Source organism: Gigantopelta aegis, chromosome 7, assembly GCF_016097555.1.
Source record: "Gigantopelta aegis isolate Gae_Host chromosome 7, Gae_host_genome, whole genome shotgun sequence".
In the NCBI taxonomy this organism is placed as follows: Eukaryota; Metazoa; Mollusca; class Gastropoda; order Neomphalida; family Peltospiridae; genus Gigantopelta; species Gigantopelta aegis.
In genome coordinates, this window is record NC_054705.1 from 15,600,076 (window position 1) to 15,621,358 (window position 21,283).

A 21,283-nucleotide genomic window follows, 5' to 3' on the forward strand; every position below is an offset into this window, starting at 1 on the left:
TTGGATGTAATTTTGTAATTTCTAACTCGAAGTCCATTTGAGGTAAACCCGCTACCCTTTTTTTTCTAATCTTTTATATGCACTTTCCCACAGACAGGAAAAACACATACCACGGCCTTTGCACAGTTGTGGTGCACTGGTAGGAAGAAGAAAAACCCAATCAGCTGAATGGACCCACCGAGGTGGTTCGATCCTGCAGCACAAGCACCTCAAGTGAGCACTCAACCGACGGATCTAAATCTCGGCCCTGTAATGACAAAATACATGCGAGAACGATGAGATGTTGCTTCAGAGATCTTTGTGAACTCCCAGAAAACACCGGAAAAATATTGGGAGGTTGGGCTAAGTGAAAAGAAAGGTCGTACACTACAAAATTCAGTGTACCTAGTTTATAGCCCTTCACTTCAACTTCACACAGTCCAAGATTCTCAGAGGCAGGACCTTCTTTCCTGATTCGGACGTATCGTCCTCTGAGGTACCGGTTACACGGGAACACTCCATAAACATCTACAATATATCTTTGATAATGACATATTCCTGGCACGGTGTCATTTTTAGACTGCAGAACTTCAATGTAGAAGGATACTAGACGATCCTCTAAAAGATAAAAGTGTCAAAATAAATCTAATATTTTTCTTTATGCATTAAGAAAAGTTTATGAAAATGTATATAGAAATGCATAAGGGTGTGTGTGTGTGTGTGTGTGTGTCTGTGTGTGTGTGTGTGTGTGTCTGTGTGTGTGTGTGTCTGTGTGTGTGTGTCAGACCTGTCAACCTTTAGTCAAGAGAAAGCAGGAGGTGTGTGTTGAAAAAGCAGGAGATTTGGTCAAAAAGCAGGAGATTTTTTAAATTCACACAATTTAACCCAAAATCGCAAGATTTAAAAAAAAAATTATTACAATAAGTTATATGAATACTTTATAATGTCATATATACTTCTTAACTTTAGATCTTGGCATTAAAAAAAAAAAAAAAAAATTATTATTATTATTTTAAATATTAAGTTTAAATATTATTATGATTTAATACATATTTAAAAAAAAAAATTTTTTTATCCAAAAATGTTAAGAACATGAAGAAGAAATAAAAAAAATAATTAGTACATTTACGGTATTACACTTACAGCCTTACAGGTTGCGTTACATTATCATTTGTGGTTAGTGTACCTAAGTACCAAAGACAAATTTATATAAATCTTATAAATTAATATTCAGTTTTTACTATAATGAGGAACGGTGGCGTGGTACTGATTTAAAATCATTATAATGATGCAATAAACATTGTATTTTCATTAATCATAAGTAAAACCTCATTACGGACATCGTGTGAAATATACCGGAATTATACCCATTTCCGTGAGTAACTTTATGTCAATGTCAAACAACATTTTTTAATTGTACAAAAATAATTTCTTGAAGTGGTACCCTTATAACCAACATTTTACCGCACAAACATACAAAATTAACTGACACAAGTATGTTTATACAGCTAATTGGTCTTTTCGTTGTCTTGCTGTGACATGTGATTTTAACATGCATCGTGTGTATCGCTGTCAACTCAGATTTGTCATAGTTGCATTATGTAATCCAGTGGGAAGACATTTTACAATTCAGAGGTGTTATTAAAAGTAAAGTTTGTTTTATTTAACGACGCCACTAGAGCACATTGATTTTTAATCTTATCATCGGCTATTGGAACTAAATTGGATAGTTTTTTTTTTTTTTTATATGGCAACACTGAATGTCAATACACAGCCTGTTTAATTAGCGGCAACACGCTTCGTAGCCATTACGATGACAACAAACATTATAATAACACATCATTTTATAAACTCCATGTGCTTTTTTAACAATATAAATAGGCTATCCCACAATTCTCACTTCGGCAAAGGTTAAACAGTCGGGACAATTCGGCCTGTTACATTCTCGGAAACCGAAAGTAGTCGACATTTTCCGAATGAGAAAAAAAGGCAGAGTTACTTCCCTTCTGTTATTTTGACAAAAGAGGATCGATTTTGTTTTTATGCTTACAAAAATGTCATTTAACAGGAGAAACTGTCTCCCGCACAGGAGAAAGGAGATTTGATCAAATACCGGGAGACTCCCGCGGAATCCGGGAGGGTTGACAGGTCTGGTGTGTGTGTGTGTGTGTGTCTGTCTGTGTGTGTGTCTGTGTGTGTGTGTGTGTGTGTCTCTGTGTGTGTGTGTGTGTCTGTGTGTGTGTGTGTGTCTGTGTGTGTGTGTGTGTGTGTGTTTGTGTGTGTGTGTGACATACATAAAAATCATATGTATGCATGTTTGTATGTGTGTCTGTGTGTGTGTGTGTGTGTGTGTGTGTGTGTGTGTGTTTGTGTGTGTGTGTGACATACATAAAAATCATATGTATGCATGTTTGTATGTGTGTGTGTGTGTATATATTTGTGTGTGTATGAATATCTATATTTATATATGTCATGTTTTATTAGTACATGTACATCAGTATCAATGCATGGGCACAGCGAATAAAAATAAGAATTGCCTCTCACGCAATAGATGGGACTCCATTTCAATTTCAATTCTTTATTGACTGTAAGCACAGCGGCTTATTGGTATAAACAAACAACACTAGTAATAAACATAAAATATCAAATGTACATACAATTAGGATAATATATATATATATATATATGAAGAGTTCAGGCGCAAAAAGCGATATAAACCATTTTCTATCTTGTTTTTAGTTAAAGCCATTATTGTATGTCAGTAAGGGCTAATTGTAGGCCCGCTGTTTTGCTGCAAAACGTGACTGATCTTATGAAATTGTATTGGGTAAATCCCGGTTTTTTTTTATCAAAACGCGATATACGCCAATTAAAAAACCCATTTTTACTGAAAATGAAAAATGGATATATCGCGTTTTGCGCCTGAACTCTTCATATATATATATATATATATATATATATATTATATATATACTCTTCAAAAGAAGAAGCGCAAAACCACATTGTCGTAACATTTGGAGAATTGATTTAATTATTGAATGGTGAGTCCGATAATTACCAAATGTTGCAGGATTGTTCACAATTCACTCTAGTCCATTGTGAGTAAGTGATAGGACACACCACCAAGGTCAAGGTCATCTGGAGTCAATACCGGGTGTGGCCTCCGCGTGTGTTGACAACTGCCTGGCACAGCCTGCCCATTGAAGCAACCAGAGTACGGATGACGTCCCGGGGGATGGTGGCCCACTCGGCCTGCAAGGCTGCTGCCAGATCGGGCAGGGTCTGGGGCTGTGGTTGTCGCTGTCGGAGGCGTCGGTCCAACTCGTCCCATAGATGCTCAATTGGGTTCAAATCCGGTGATATCGATGGCCAAGGAGGACATTAATGTTGTTGTTCTGTAGGAAAGCCCGTTGTGAGACGTGCTGTGTGAGGCCTGGCGTTGTCATGTTGGAACACTGCGTTGGCGTTGGTCATAACTGGAATGATGTGTGGCCGGAGGATCTGGTCAATGTAGCCCTGTGCATTCAGGTTGCCCTGCACGTGGACCAGGTCAGTTCTGCCAGTGTGTGAGATGGCTGCCCACACCATGCCACTACCCCCGCCGAATCTGTCCACTTCCTGCACGCAGTTTGCCGCATAACGTTCACCACGACGCCTATACACGCGACATCTTCCATCATGACGTCGGAGCAGAAATCGGGACTCGTCACTGAACCACACCTGTCTCCATCACAGTTGAGGCCATTGTCGATGAATCTGGCACCACTGCAGTCGGAGTCGACGGTGTTGTGGTGTTAAGATGACACCTCGAACTGGACGTCTGGCACGAATTCCTACCTCACGTAGGCGGTTCCGTACGGTCTGGTCGGATATCCTGCGCAAACCTGGTATTGCTGCGGCTGTGGAGGTGGCAGTAGTCAATCGTTCCCGAAGGTGGCGTACCTGGATGTAGTGGTCCTGCCCGGGGGTAGTGACCCGTGGTCGACCGGATCTAGGGAGGTCACGTGTTGATCCATGTTGCTGGTAACGGTCCCACAGTCTGGAGATGGTGCTTGGGGACACATGGAATGCCCTGGCAACGGCCGTTCTGGATTCGCCTGCGTCTAGTCGGCCGATGACATTGATTCTCTGCGGTTCACTGAGACGTGGCATGTCCTGGATTGTCAACTGTCGGCCAGATACAGAGGCCAGGCAAGTGAACACCCTGCACTTTTATACTGTCGGTGTTCATGTTGCACGTGCAGACAACGCACGTGCAGTGGTGACATGGTTTGCACGTGGCTGCGTTTTTGCGAATATTCACATTTTGGAACTTTATTGTACAGTAGCTGCGTTTTATCGAATGTAACCGTAGGAATGTGTTTGGGACATGCAATGACCTTATATTCACAAAGCATGAACCGGTAGGAAACATAAAATCGGAGTTATAACCCATTTATACCCTTTTGCGTTTCTTTTTTTGAAGAGTATATATACATATATGTTATAGTAATATGATATAGTACAATATACATGCACATCCATATCAATAAGGAAAATGTAAATTATAGTTATATATGTAAGGTATTATATACAAATTGACATTTAAATACTATATATTATATATCTTGATAATTACAGTATTTTTAGATTAAGGAAGTTCGAATTTTAAATGCTTAAAATTTTTCAAGTACCGTAATATATATATATATATATTTGTTTGTTTTTTTGTAGTTTTTTTACTGGTCAGCAACTGTATACATTTTAGCATAGATGGCCTATTCCAGTAGTATTTCTTTATATATTTCGCAGAAATCCCTGTACAATTTACAGATTAAAACAAAAGCATACTCTTCGACATCTCCGCTATTACAATGAATACATACTCTATTGGAACGACTTATCTTCTTATATCTACCAGTTTCTATTGCTATAATATGTGAAGACAAGCGTAAATTTCGTAATACATGCTGTATAAAGTTCAGGATAAATTTGACGAAGTATTGTCTTCAAACATTAGGCTCCAAAGTATCCACAGTTCACATACCACGATGGTAAACGTTCGGCCACCAAGATGTTCTTAAAGAAGAATGTCCAGTTAACAGACAATATTCGTGGGGTGGGGGCTAAAACAATGCAGCCACCCCTCAACATAGACGTGTTTGTGGGCAAACCTGGCACTGATACATATATATATAGTATGTATGCATTATATATTTATGTATGACTGTCTATATAGTGTATGTATGTCGAAGTTGGCTGTTACATACATAGATATTAAGGCACTGGCGCAGAGGATAATTAAATCCTTTTTGGCCTCACAAATTATACCTGTGGCACTGAAGCACACACAAATTGTAGACTATCCTCGATGCGTTCTGAGCTATCGATGCATGTATGTATGTATGTATGTATGTATGTATGTCTGTCTTATTCATGACATTGTCTGTACATATATGTATACTTGTGTATGACATACGCACAAGGACATGTTTCAACTAATTAATGAACAAATGTACGAAGGAGTGAATGAACGAATGTCATGATACGTACTGCAACAATCCTGGCGGTTGAAAATTTTGACCTCTTTGACCATTATCGTGTCCACAAGATCCACCATCCACCATGGATATTTATCCGTTGGATCTGTCACTGAGAGTGTATACCGATATTTAGCACACATATATCCGCCATCGACAGCCTTATCGGCTAGTCCCGAATATGTTGATGACTGCAAGGCAGGCTTATAGACTGCCCAGTTTTCCGAAAATGTCTCAACTGAAATATCAATAGTATGTGAAATCATTGGAAAAAAATACAGAAAGAAAGAAGCCGCATCACGGCATCAATTCTGCAACTTTGGTCTTGCCTAACATTTTTATAACTCGTATTATAGAGATAAAACAGTTGTAATACGTAGAGTGTATCGTAATAAGTAGGGTGTATTGCAATACGTGTTAATTACCTTTGAATCATAATCCGTACACACCGGCCTCGGTGGCATCGTGGTTAGGCCATCGGTCTACAGGCTGGTAGGTACTGGGTTCGGATCCCAGTCGAGGCATGGGATTTTTAATCCAGATACCAACTCCAAACCCTGAGTGAGTGCTCTGCAAGGCTCATTGAGTAGGTGTAAACCACTTGCACCAACCAGTGATGCATAACTGGTTTAACAAAGGCCATGGTTTGTGCTATCCTGCCTGTGGGAAGCGCAAATAAAAGATCCCTTGCTGCAATCGGAAAGAGTAGCCCATGTAGTGGCGACAGCGGGTTTCCTCTTAAAATCTGTGTGGTCCTTAACCATATGTCTGACGCCATATAACCGTAAATAAAATGTGTTGAGTGCATCATTAAATAAAACATTTCTTTCTTTCTAATCCGTACACAGATATTACCGCACACCACTACTAATTCATTAAACTCTAGCAGCTTTGCGATCTTGCAGTACAAATAAAACAATACTTAGCAATAATATGTTTCATAAGAGAGCTTTCTGAACAGGCCCGAGATTGGTAGGGACGAGAGAGAGAGAGAGAGAGAGAGAGAGAGAGAGAGAGAGAGAGAGAGAGAGAGAGAGAGAGAGAGAGAGAGAGAGAGAGAGAGAGAGAGAGAGAGAGAGAGAGAGTCAAACATAAACATGCGTTAAGCAGTCACAAAAGTAGGTATTAAAAAGTGGCTCTTTAGTACAAGTCAGTTTATATTATAGGATTATTTTAAAGACTTTATTCCACATTGAAATTTGCTTTATACTCACGTGGTTTGAGTATAATTGGTGACATTGTTAATATTTATTACTTTCTACAAACCTTTATGCCATTACGAGGCAGCAACTAAATATTCATAGAGGATACACACTTTAGTCAGAAGTAAATAGTCAATTATAGCAGAAAAAGGGATGTTTTTAGCGTCTATTTTTCTATTTATGTCTGCAATAATATTTTTTTAGAGTTAATTTATTATTATAATTGTAATGTGAAACCATCTTTGTTTTCAAAGTAAATATATTTTCCATCAAACCGTGTCAAATTTTGCTTCATTTTAGCAAATTTGCAGTGGTATATATATATACTCTTAAAAAAGTAGGGGAACTCTAATAAGAATTTACAATTGCCAAAATTGGTAAGGTATATTAGCTGTGGGAAATGGTTATATGATAATAGTGAATTAACTGGGCAAACATTACAATCGGTAGTTCAGTATTACAGTAGGTTTTATGACCACCACAGATCTTGAAGGACGACTGGGGTCAGAAGTGAAATTTGAAAGTTGACGTTTTTTATCAGTAAATTGCAAATTCTAAAAATTACTAAAAACAAAACAATAACAACTGTATGATGAACAGAATGAAAAAGATTAACAGAAATAATGTTCCACAGTGATTAATGGACCTTCCTGGAAATTGTCAAAATCGACAATGACTCCCCACGCACGTGTACGGGGCAAACTATGGAATGTGTTTCGGGGGTGTTGATAAACAGACCTGAACGTTCTTTATTAGGATGTCTGTGGTCCAAACCTTTGTTTTAATATTTCAGGTTCCCCTACTTTTTTTTGAAGAGTATATATTTTAATTATTACAAGGAAGTGATTCAGTAAAAAATTATTATTTGGATTACCGCTAAAAAGAGTACAGACGTTTATATTTATTGTTTTGCCAGTTTTTGTTTCAAACCATTGTGCAAACGCTTCCCACAAAACACTGGTATACAGGCGTCAAAAATATAAATGTTCTGAAGATTCAGCAATGTCCTGACAGAAGGAAGGAAGGAGATGTTTTATTTAACGACGCACTCAACACATTTTATTTACGGTTATATGGCGTCGGGCATATGGTTTAGGACTGCACACTTCAGTTGACAATGTGTCGTGTTTTGACTAATGTTGAGAAGGGCAATGGAGTAGGTCGGATACAAGTTGAACACAGTCAACGAGAAGTCGCGAGGCATTTTAATGTCAGTCAGAGTGTGATTGGGTGGCTGAGGCAACGACTCCAAATGAATGGATCCATTTCCTATGCACAAAAACCAGGGCCAGCATTAAGCAAAGCAAAAACACAACGCATTTTCAAGTTTGAGTGAAAATGTGGATGGCAATCATGTACACTTTATACCCATGGTGAGAACGCAGACATGGGTGCATTGAGATGTTACAGTCAATGTGTAAAACCAGGCAATCTGTAGAATGCCTGACAATTTCAGGCAATCTGTAAAGTAATTCATTCACTCAGGCAATCTGTATATTGCCTAAATATTTCAGGCAATATACACATTGCCTGACTTTTCAAGGTAATTTCTAGACACATTGCCTGAAATGAATGGTGGACAGCAATTGTTGTAAAGGTACACATACCTAGTGACAAAATGCAATATTAGTTAAAATTATGTAATTTATTTCGAATAAAAATCTCCACAAAGACATTCTCCAAAAACAAAACACTGACGAAAAGCTTGACATAAAGTAATTAAGATTCAAAATATTGCTTTTAATCTCACACTGTCTTAATCTGTTAATTCTATACTTTGAAAGAATAATCGTAACGGTTAATTACCTTAAAATAGATTGTTTTTTCAATGGATTAGAAGCCTGTTGAACATGCATTCATGATAACTTTTGATGTTAACTTGTCTTAATCTATTAATTCTATACTTTGAAAGAATAATCTTTTGATGTTAGCATGTCTTAATATGGTATATGAATGTTTTTGCAACGGATTAGAAGCCAGGGTAAAGGTGTTTCTCCATAAATACAGTATGGATAGGTAGGCATATCATTGCTCAGACGTAACTATCTGGAGAAATGGATTTTGGGACATTCTCCTTAAAAACGCTAACAACTGTGTAGACTTAATGATTTTTAGAAATCATGCCTACCCATTGCTGTTGTTCTGCCCTAAACCTATAAAATGTGTTCAGTGTCAGAGGTGGGGACATAATGTCAGGAAGTGTAGGTCGAGGGGGGATCCAGTCTGTTTCAGGTGTGGGGACAAGCACCCAAAACGCGGACCAGACAACCCATGTACTAAGCCCTTAAAATTTGCAAATTGTAGAAGCCAGCATTACACACATAGCCAAGAATGCAGTCACTACAAAGAGGCCATAAGATTGCTCAACTCCAAGCCAAGGGAGTCGTCCGTTCATACCGCCAATGCTTCACGGGTCCCAGTCATGCACGCTAGACCCACCTCTGGACCTACCCCCCCCCCCGCCCCCAAACCCCCAGCCCAGTCTTAACAACTCTAATGTTAGGGGCACCTATCCAAACACCCCCCTCCCCACCCCCCTTGATCAAAAATAGAAATATAACCGGACCAGACGAGCCGATCATGGCTGTGCAGTTAATGCGCATTTTGACTGGTTTGTTTCTGGACGGTTCCTTGGGGGCAACTGTTAAAGGGAATATCAATGAGGAGGATGTTAAATCAGCTACCCACGCGGCCTGTCTCTTTTTTAAACAACATCTAGGAGTTTCCATTAGTGAACCAAGTGTACTTCTTAATAACTTAATGTAACTTGGTACACTGGTAGAATGGCCAAGGATACTCCTGTCTCCACTCCTAGCCACCATAATGTGGACTAATAAATTCTATTTAAAAAATAACTCAACTTAGTATTGCTTCAGTACCGATTATGGGAGACAAGAGAAATAAAATACCACCCCCACCACCCACCACAGTAATAATAATTATAGTAAAACTAATATACACATAAGATAAATAATAATAATAATAATAAGATTGAATTTTTTTAAGGTTTTGGTCATTCTTCAATGGAATGCTAGGGACCTGAAATCCAATGGAAAATGGAGACAAGCTTAAAAACTGTTAAAAATACTAAACCAGTAATTGATATTATATGTATATATATACAAGAAACCTGGCTGACCGATAATAATTTAAATAAAGTTTAAAAAAAAAAAATATTTTACTTCCTTTAATATCCCAGGCTATTTTGGCTTCTTCCACAATACAAATGGCACCTACAGGGGAGGAATAGCTATATACGTCAGAAATGACCTGTCTTACACTCGCATCCCTCTTAAGGTCACACATACTAACATAGAGGTCATGGGTGTGACAGTTTATGGTCGATCGGAAAACATTAATATATATGATTATTATAACCACCCAGGCAGCCTCCAATCAAATTTAACGTTAAACAATTATCTAGAAACTATATCTAAAGATTATAATACTAATATGATCCTTGTTGGAGATTTTAATTGCCGTAACACTCTTTGGGGCTCCAACAATACTTGTAAACAAGGGACCATCATGGAAAAAATTATGGAGGAAATTCAAACTACTTGTATTAATGATGGTTCCCCGACTTTTTATTCCGATTCCCATCACTGCTGGACCTGTTTAGACCTCACTTTAGTCTCAGAGGGTTTGGCTTCTAAATGCGATTGGCAGGTCATGAATGACTTTAATAGCGACCACTTCCCTATTATTACCTACTACAATCTGGATGGGGCATGGAGGGAACCAACTAAAGCAAAAGATAAATGGAATTTTACTAAAGCAGATTGGCCAGGTTTTTTCTCTCGGTGTTCTGAATTAAATTTAGATAGTATTAGAGATAAAAATATTGATAGTTTTAATAAAAAAAACTTACAGACTGTGTAATTAATATAGCCAATAAAACTATCCCAATTTCTACCCATAAAGCTAAGTCTAATTCTGTACCCTGGTGGAATAATGAACTGTCTAATTTAACAAAACATAGAAATAAAATGAAAAAAAAAATTATAATAAGGATAATTTTAATAATTTTAAATAAAGTAAATTTAAAGTAACTCAAGCAGTATTAAAAGCTAAGAAAGATTCTTGGATTAGTTTTTGTTCATCACTAAATAATAAAAATAATAGTAAGGACGTTTGGTCAAAGATTAAACGCATCCAGGAAAAAACCCCTTCCTAAATCCTCCCTTTTAAGTCATAATAAAATGTATATTAATAATCAAGATAAAGCAAAAAAAATTGGCCAGACTTTAAAAAAAAACCTCTAGTACTAATAACTTTCCAAATAAATTTGTTAAAAATAAAGACTGCATTGAAAAAGATTTTAAAATTCCTCTGGATGCGAAATTCCCCAGCACTGACTCTAGTTATAACAAACCTTTTACTATCCAAGAAATGGTTGAGGCTTTCACCCATAGGAAGGGGACCTCCCCTGGTCCTGATAAATTTAATTTTTTTTTTTTTTTTAAATATGCCCACAACCCTCCTCAACCTTTTCTTGGAATTATATAATATAATCTGGAAACAGGGTTACCTCCCCTTGGCTTGGAAACATGCTGAAGTTATCAGTCTTCCAAAAAAAAGGGAAGGATCTTACTAACCCCTCTAACTATCGTCCTATTTCTTTAACTGTAAAACCATGGAATGTATGGTTAATGCCAGACTCAGCTTCTACTTAGAAAGTAAGCACCTTTTGACCAGTTTTCAGAGTGGCTTCAGAAAAAAACACTCTACTACCAACCACCTATTTAGGCTACAATCGGAAATTACTAATGCATTAACTTTTGGCGAAAATGTGGTCGGTGTATTTGTTGATCTGGAAAAAGCCTACGACATGGTTTGGCGCCATGGACTACTAATTAAAGTGTATAACATTGGCATTAGGGGCCCCATGTTTACATTTATCGAAAGATTTATTACTAACAGAACTTTTTCTGTCAACATACCAGAATCCTTTTCTGATGTTCTGGTACTGGAAAATGGTATACCACAGGGCTCAGTTATAGCCCCAACACTTTTCAGCATATTTATTAATGACCTAGCTATTGCTTTAACTAATTCATCAAGAAAGGACGCCAAACTTAGTGTTGGTCTCTTTGCCGATGATACAGCTTTTTGGCGGACTGGTAAGTGTTTAAAAAAAATTAAAGAAGATATTCAAAAAGATATAGATAAACTCCAAAACTGGGCTGATACCTGGGGTGTTACCATCTCCAAGTCAAAGACTAATGCTATGTTGTTTACGGCTAACTTTAAACTTAGAACACATAAACTGAATCTTAATCTTGATAATACCCCTATACCTCAAGTCTCTACGGTTAAGTTCCTGGGAATAACCTTTGACCAATCTCTATCCTTTTTAAAACACATTTCTGATGTAGTTAATAACTAATAATTATATTAATTTAATTAGAGTTCTGTCTGCCACCACTTGAGGAGCAGACAGACATACTCTTTTAATAATATTTGAAGCTCTAATTGTCTCCAGACTCCAATATGGCGCTCAGGCCTTTTCCTGTGCTTCCACAACCCAGTTAAACAGACTCGAAACAGTCTATAATAAAGCATTGAGGATCATAGCTAAGGTTTCCCCTGGTACTCCAAACGACAGTCTGCGTGTGGAGCTTAATATCCTCCCATTGAATGTAAGGCGCAGCAAACAATGTCTTAAACACTGGTTTAAAGCAAAATATTTAACACCCAGTATCCCAATTGCCGTTATGAAGCCAAACAATAACGATTATTTAGGCATAAATATCAATTCTGCTATTAATTTTAATAATAGAATGGCTTCTAACTTAGAGCTCTTGGATTTGAATGCTGATGTTATTTCTGATACCTTGGAGCCACCGTGGTTAATTAATCCGCCCAATATTTCCTTTCTACTTAGAAATGAGATACTTAAAACTGAATTTGATCCATTTAAAAACAGTATTTTTAAAGCCGCTCTTAATGATTTGTACTCAGATTATACACATATCTATACAGATGGCTCCAAGGACCCTGTCTCTGGCAGAACGGGAATGGCATTTTATGCTATACCTGACCTGCCAAATAAACCTATCTCTTGTCAAGCCAGAGTAACCGACCATGTTTCTGTATTTACCACAGAACTGGTCGCTATCTCATCCACGCTCAAGTGGATAGTATCTAATATTAACAAATATAACTCATCTCAACAATTTCTCATTCTATCTGGTTCTCTTAGCTCTCTACAAGCTCTCCAGAACCTCAAATTCAACAGCTCCTACCTAATTAATCAAATTATTAACTTAATTAAATATATCAATAATAAAGGCCACCATATTGTTCTGGAATGGGTTCCTGCCCATGTCGGCATATCTGGCAATGGGTTCCCGCCCATGTCGGCATATCTGGCAATGGGTTCCCGCCCATGTCGGCATATCTGGCAATGGGTTCCCGCCCATGTCGGCATATCTGGCAATGGGTTCCCACCCATATGTCGGCATATCTGGCAATGGGTTCCCGCCCATGTCGGCATATCTGGCAATGGGTTCCCGCCCATGTCGGCATATCTGGCAATGGGTTCCCGCCCATGTCGGCATATCTGGCAATGGGTTCCTGCCCATGTCGGCATATCTGGCAATGGGTTCCCGCCCATGTCGGCATATCTGGCAATGGGTTCCCGCCCATGTCGGCATATCTGGCAATGGGTTCCCGCCCATGTCGGCATATCTGGCAATGGGTTCCCGCCCATGTCGGCATATCTGGCAATGAGCATGCCGATTTTTTTGCTAAAAAAGCTTTGCTCCATGATAAGATTGACATTAACATTAAAGTTAATTTCCAGGAAATAATGGCCATAGCGCACAATTTTTTTTATTACTTTTTGGCAACAAGAGTGGGATAATAAAACAAGATTATGGCACTATTTAATCAAACCTAAAGTTAATTCCAGAAAACCCACCTTTTTAAATCATAAAACTGAAAAAATAATTACTAGACTCCGCTTATGAGTAGTTATGGGCCTGAACGACAGCAAATTTTGAATCAGGAAGAGTCCAAACTCCCTATGTACGGCATGTCATAAAACTGATAACGTTAGACACTACATGTATCTATTTTACTGTAAAAAATATAATAATCACCGTATCATACTGGAAAAGTTAATCTTAGACTTAAATATTAAATTTAACCCCATAGCATTATTTAATCCACCACCTAAACATAAATTTCTTGTGGAACAAGCTTTAGTAGCTTACGTAGATAATACTAAAATTATTATTTAAACTTAAAACTGAACATTAGTTTTATTTACATGAAGATGGACTGAGGACGTCCCTTTTTTTTTTTTAATAGTATAACCTAATGGTTGCTACAACTGGCAGCCCAGACACCAATACCTTTTTGTGGTGGTAAATTCTAGTTATCTGCAACGCCCTTATTTTAACCTCCATAATCCAATTGGCGTGTGCACTATTGGTGGCTTCTCCCTCTCTGGCGGTGATATTGTTATTACCCTCCCACGGGATGGAACGGAAGCCTTGTCTTATTATTGATATATGTATTTTAACTATATGCTATTAATCTCATATTTTTGTTTGATTTTATTATTTTAGCTAGCCTTGCCGAGCCAAATTAACTTTCTTCACCACAGGGAGCACCCCCCCCCCCACCCCCGCCCACGTTCTTTAGTTGTTGGGTTATGTCCTAACCTTGTTTTACATTGTTTGTTTTAGTTATTGATCTGTTTTACATAGGGGCTCCGATGGAGGATCGAAAACGAGCATTTTTGTATGCTCTCTTTTCGGTCCGCGTGTTCTATCGAACTTCGCAATTTTCATTCCCAGTCTGGAGCTCGTCGTGTTTGTGCACCCTGCGCATGCTTTCGTGGCTTGACTTGGGGATCCTTCACTTTTGTTGTTTTTATCAGTGAAGTGAAGTTTTCTACTGGGATGTATGCGGCTATTGGAACTGATTGAACGCTGGAACGCTTCTCGTTTCGACAGTCTACACCACCAGGTTGGATTCTTTTTTAGCGAGATTCCCTGCCTCCACGTCATTTCTCCGTCTGACTATGTTGACTAGCTTTTTTCATGACTCGTATGATGGCCATTCTGCAGAACACCACGGTTGTTCGCGTTTAGTCTCTACATGTCCGAGCCTGTACTAGCAGCACTGGAAGATTGACCGCCCCACTCTAAGAAGAAATAGGAAGCGGGGTCGGCCCCTACTACTCTTTTCTAGACTTTACTTTGTTTTATTGTGATACCATCTCGTATCCTCCGAAGTCGGGCCCGTCCGCACCACTATACCAACCTATGACGACTGGACTATACCCTAGTCTGATTCTCTCTCTCGTTCAGACGGATCCGGCTTCTCAAGATCTGTATTTCAGCACAGCACTACACCTTCAACGTCTATTGACTGTCAACCTAGAGGTTTTCTTGACGGGATGCAACCCATCTCGTCCCTACAAGCTGTGCACCCTAACAGCCTTAATGAGGCCACTCACGTGGACATATAGATCGGAATTTAAACTTTTAGACCTTCGTTCAAAAGTTTTATCTCGAAATTATTCTTTTTTTAATATTATTAAATAGTCTGATCCTTTCTTCTTTCTCTTATTTATTTTTGGACTGTCCTTCTAAAATGCTCCAAATTATATAAATATTCGACCGAGCAGTCAATTCTTTTTATTTTTGGCTTGTAACCTTTTTTTCCTTTTTTTTTATTTTTTTTTTTTAAATTCTATTAACTTTTTGAACTAATTGCTATTTTCAAAATTCTGCCCAAATTCTGCCCATTAGTTTATATTAAAAGTTTATTATTAAACCTTCCTCTTAGCAATCTTAATTCACTGATGTTTTAATATATATGCCATTCTTTTTTAAATATAAACAGGTTTTAATAGGTTATTAACTTGATCGACCAACTACTAATATAATAAAAAAAAGATAGCCTGGCCAATACTCAGGGACACCCACTTTACGAATAGTGGTTACTCGGGTGACCTTGAGTCTTATATAGCAATGACTTTGTCATCCGTATAGGTGGCCCATCCTTCCGGATATTATGCTCACGAATGCTTGAGGAATTCCTAGAAGACACCTCCGGACCTATCAACAACCATCAATCAACCAACTTTTACACACGATACGTTTCCACCAACTTTCTGGATGGCGGCTGGCGGGCTCTACATCATCATTATTCATCCTTTCCCTATCATTCCCACCTACCTTCCTTATATCATAACCATATTAAATAAAGCCCTTACTTGCTGTATGGATTACTTGGGGGTGGTCAGGATGGGGGGGGGGACACCGTGGTAGGGTGCTTTTGGGTGCGGTAGGGCGTAGGCGGTTTCGACCGGTAGATTGCCTGGTAGGAGGCCTCCCTTCCCCGTCACTTCCATCCCATGGAAATCCAGACCAGCTAACCGGGGCCTACCCGCTTGTTGGACCGCTAAACGGATTGGGCGCGAATCCCTAGCCTCCAGGGCTATTAACTAGTAAATAATATATACTACTCAAAAGAATTTAAGGGTCAGACGATATTTTCGACATTATTTTCTGAATGTCAATTATATTAGCTAGACCATAATGTCACGCATGGTATTGTTCCATTTTGACGAAAGTGGGTCTAAGCAACCCATAAATGAATTAAAATCCACTGTCGTTTTGTTCTAATTGCGAAAACATGCTTACATTTGCATGTAAATTAGGGCGAAAGCGAAAGGTCTGCTAAGTGCCCATAACTTGCTTTTTCACAAAGCGCTTCATTTGCACGCTTTGCACGTGTATTCCATGTTCCCAATGCTGAATTTCCGTATAATTGGAGCTTGCGTTCGTGTACGGTGCACACTCCAAATTCGACAAGATCGAGGAAGGGCTATTGCTTGGCTTCAGGATGGCAATATGCAAAGAAATGTTGCTCTGAGACTTGGTGTCAGTCAGAGTGTCGTTGGCCGACTGTGGCAACGGTGCCAAGCAACGAATTCTGTTCGAAATCGTCCACGTTTGGGAAGACCCCGAAGCACTACAAATAGAGAGGACCGCTACATCACCAATATGGCTCTACGTCGACGCACAACCACTGCACGCCGATTATGTGACAATCTGCGGACTGCGACTGGAACTCGAGTGTCTGATCAAACCATACGCAATCGTCTGAGAGCCAATAATCTACGCTGCCGTCGCCAGGCTGTTCGACCACCACTCCTACCACGTCACAGAACGGCCAGACGTCACTGGTGCACGCTTCATCTGCGGTGGCAACGTGTTCAGTGGGGTCGAGTGATGTTCACTGATGAGTCCAGGTTTAGTCTCCAGTTCAACGACGGTCGGGTTCGTGTCTACAGACGTCCTGGGGAGCGCTTCGCTGACGTTAACGTTAGACAACGTCACCGGTTCGGTGGTGGCAGCGTCATGGTGTGGGCGGCATCTCTATCCACCACAGGACCCCCCTCTATGTGGTGGATGGCAATCTGAATGGAATCCGCTATCTGAATGAGATTATCCGGCAGGAGAGTTCGGGATAACCATGCCCCTCCGGCCAACCTTCATGATCTGGGTCAACTTCTTATGGCAGAGTGGCAGGCCATTCCCCAAGAGTTCTTCAAACGTCTGATCAACAGCATGAGGCAACGATGTGTCGAGTGTATTCGCGCCAGGGGTGGATTCACACACTATTAAACGAATGTTCTAATGTGTAAAATCCATGTTTGACAACCTTCAACTTTGACAGCATGCCATGTGACTTTCTTGTATACAGTGACATTTATTTGTGGTTTTTTGTAAATATGGAACAATAAATAAAAAATTTGGTGTAGTTTACATCATCAATCTAATACACTCTGAAACTTATTTGGTTATAAATTTTTGACCCTTAAATTCTTTTGAGTAGTATATTATAAGTTTATAGCTTGGTATTTATATTTTAATATTATTTAATTATTTTTGGCCAGCCCGACTGAAAACGTCACCAACTAATTTAAATTGTAAATTCCATAACCTGTATTCTATCTAAGATTATATGATTTTATTTTTTTAATTTCTTTTTACCAGTGCACTCTAAAAATTTAATTTAAATAAGTAAATTTGTTTTTCTGTTTTAAATTTAGATTGGTCTTACCAACGAAATTTTCAAAATTCACCCTATCATCTCAACTGACCCCCCCCCCCTTCCCCTACCCCCCACCCCTTCCTGTCACGGAACCGCCCACTGGCGAAGTCAGAGGCCGGATCCGCGGTAGGCGTGCCTGAACCTTTTTGGATAGGGGCACGTAAATAGAGTTTCCATTCCATTCCATTGTTCAGCAATGGCAGAGTAAATGGATGTTCGTTTTAAGGAATTACTTCTAGCAAAGAAGGCCAGTGATACAAAGTCAGTGCTTATGCTGAAAGAGCAGAACGCATGGTCAAACGAAGTCGTCTGAAGCATGTTGCTGGTAACCCAGGAGACAATGTGACCATTCCTATCCCTTTGGTAGACCGTGGTAAAGGGGATCCTCGTAACATCATGGGTGTGATTGTTGATCGAGATCAAAATGACTTGTACTGCATTGCAGTTCACGCAGGACTACTTAAAGGACGATACAGCAGGAACCAGTTTGATTTATGTGACCAAAAGGTACATACTTTAAGTGACATGTGTACCGACATTGAGGTGGGACTCAGACATACAGTGAAAGACGAGTCATTGGGTGGAGGTCAGGGCTACGCAAAATGTAATTGTGCCATTAGTGGCAAATGATGCTCATCAAACTGCTGCAAGTGCTACAAGGCACGTGTAAAATGCAATAGCAGATGCCACTCAAGTCTGACCCGTCTAAATAAATAAATGTGTAGAAGTGCTAGTTTGTAAATGTTTTAATGATGTATGTGATGTAATGCATTTATCTCAAATCCATAGCAAAAATATTCAAATTGTTTTAATGATTTGCATCTATGTATGTTTGAATGTATTTATCTCAAATCCGTAGCAAAAATATTCAAATTGTTTTAATGATGCATGTGATGTATGTTTTAATGTATTTATCTCAAATTTGTAGCAAAAATATTCAAATTGTTTTAATGATATGCATCTTGTGATTAATTATCAATTATGTGTTTGGTTTAGATTTTTACTTGTTTTAATGTCTTTATCTCAAATCCGTAGCGAATTAAATAATATTTCATTTTGTCACTAGTTGTGTTTACCTTATAACAATTGCTGTCAATGAATGGTGGATCTTTCATTTCAGGCAATGTGTCTAGAAATTACCTTGAAAAGTCAGGCAATGTGTATATTGCCTGAAATATTTAAGCAATATACAGATTCCCCGAGTGAATGAGTTACTTTACAGATTGCCTGAAATTTGTTGGGGTGATAGTAGGTACATGTGTTCGCATAACTTTTACCATTTTGTAGTGGCCGCTAACCGGAAGTACCATTACTCACAGTGAAATCCAAATGCTACTCTTACATAATTAGTATGTTCATGTGGTTAGGCCATCGGTCTACAGGCTGATAGGTACTGGGTTCGGATCCCAGTCGAGGCATGGGATTTTTAATCCAGATACCGACTCCAAACCCTGAGTGTGTGCTCCACAAGGCTCAGTGGGTTGGTGTAAACCACTTGCACTGACCAGTGATCCATAATTGGTTCAACAAAGGCCATGATTTGTACTACCCTGCCTGTGGGAAGCGCAAATAAAAGATCCCTTCCTGCTAATCGGAAAGAGTAGCCCATGTAGTGGCGACAGCGGGTTTCCTCTCAAAATCTGTGTGGTCCTTAACCTTATGTCTGATGCCATATGACCGTAAATAAAATGTGTTGAGTGCGTCGTTAAATAAAACATTTCTTTCTTTGTTTCTTTCATAATTAGTACGTTCATGTGTAGTACTAACAGTATGAGTGACCCTTCAATAGTGACATTGAGTATATATTTATTTTCTTTGAAATAAGCAACACCGGAAGCTAATATAAAATATTGAAGTGGCAAGACTTAGCAAGCATGTACCATAAACAACTCAGGGTACTAAAAGTGTATATTCCACTAAAAGCAGAGAACATTTTGGTTCCAAACTTAAAATACACATTTTATTTCTGACACACGCACACATGCACACACACACACACACACACACACACACACACACACACACACACACACACACAACACACACATACACACACACGAGAGAGTGGAGGGGAAGGAGACAGTGACAGATGAAAGAGAGGCAGAGATACTGAAACATTCTCAGAGATAGCGTAGAAAGGGATTGTATACATTTTCCAATCATCTGTTTGCTCCAACAAACCAGTTCCACAAACATACTAAAATAATATATTAAGAATGTATTAGATGTAAATAAATAGAAAATAATACATGAGAGGCCTTTAGACACCATTTATCTCACAACCAGTTATTTTAAAATGTATCTAACGAGCGAAAGCGAGTTTGATATGTTTTTAGCCACGAAATATGAGATAAATGGTATCTAACGGACACGAATGTATTATTCTATTTCTTACATATCCTTAAAAAAAATCCCATGTTTTAAGCAAATTTTACCATCTGTTTCAACTAAAAGTTATTTACAGCCGTTACACTTGTAGCCGACTTTTAAAGCATCACAGATACATGACTGCCAGGTTAACTTTACGTCACAGTGTAATCGATTTCCACCGTGCTGTTTGTTTCTTTTTTTCTCTCTTTTTTTTATTGGACGTATAGCATTTGTGACCTGTCTAAGACGAATAAATTACGATAAGCACGTTTGACTAACCTTCTTCAAGTGGAAAGAATATAAGCACAGCTTCGACGAACATCTTGCCGCCAAGATCCACCATCCACCATGGGTAGTTGTCGTCAATAGCAGTCCTGGAGCAGGTGTTACTCAGCCAGTTGTTAACCGGATTGCCGTCGACAGCCTTGCTTGAATCTCGATGTCCATCAGTGGTGGACTGATATGTTTTCTTATTTATAACTAGGTTGTCTCGACTCTTGTGGTATTCAGGGTCTGTAACTGTATATAATTAGACGTGCTGTTATGTTGTCTGGTGATGTTATAAGACCTCTGGTGATGTTATTAACACCTTGCACGAGACAGGTTTTCTTTATTTGCGAAAAAAATTAAATAATGTGTGTGTGTGTGTGTGTGTGCTCTCCCACCCCCACTTTTTGGCACCTTCCTACGCCGGTGAATTTCGTCGGTCCATAAAACCTGATATTGTCCGAAATAAGGTCAATAATTGTTTCATTACATAATAAAATCCATAAACTTGTACATTACTACTTTATTTTTATCAGAATAGAAATTCGCTAATTGTTATAATTTCCCACGAAATGTGTTCTAACTCACGAGGTTTAATGATGTCATGTAATCTTATGATGTAGTTTGACAAGGAGAGGAATGCGAAAAAACCCAGTTGAAACAAGATAAAAATGAAATTAGAGACACTTTGACCAGCAATAGTGTCGAAATAATTTTAATAACAATATATATATATATATATATATATTAAAGGGACATTCCTGAGTTTGCTGCATTGTAAGATGTTTCCGACTAATAAAATATTTCTACGATTAAACTTGTATATTATTATTTTTATTATTTTTTGTTTAGAATATCAGTGTC

General features: G+C 38.6%; 1 protein-coding gene across 1 annotated transcript in view; it reads right to left on the bottom strand.

The window, feature by feature from the left end:
• Window positions 1-21,283, bottom strand: part of LOC121377931 — a 90,189-nt gene that overhangs the window by 339 nt on the left and 68,567 nt on the right. Inside the window, exons 6-8 of the mRNA XM_041506026.1 lie at window positions 20,432-20,671; window positions 5,512-5,736; window positions 385-597 (exon numbers count right to left, since the gene is read on the bottom strand). Of these exons, the coding sequence (XP_041361960.1) occupies window positions 385-597; window positions 5,512-5,736; window positions 20,432-20,671 (678 nt within the window). The remainder of the gene's footprint in view (window positions 1-384; window positions 598-5,511; window positions 5,737-20,431; window positions 20,672-21,283) is intronic.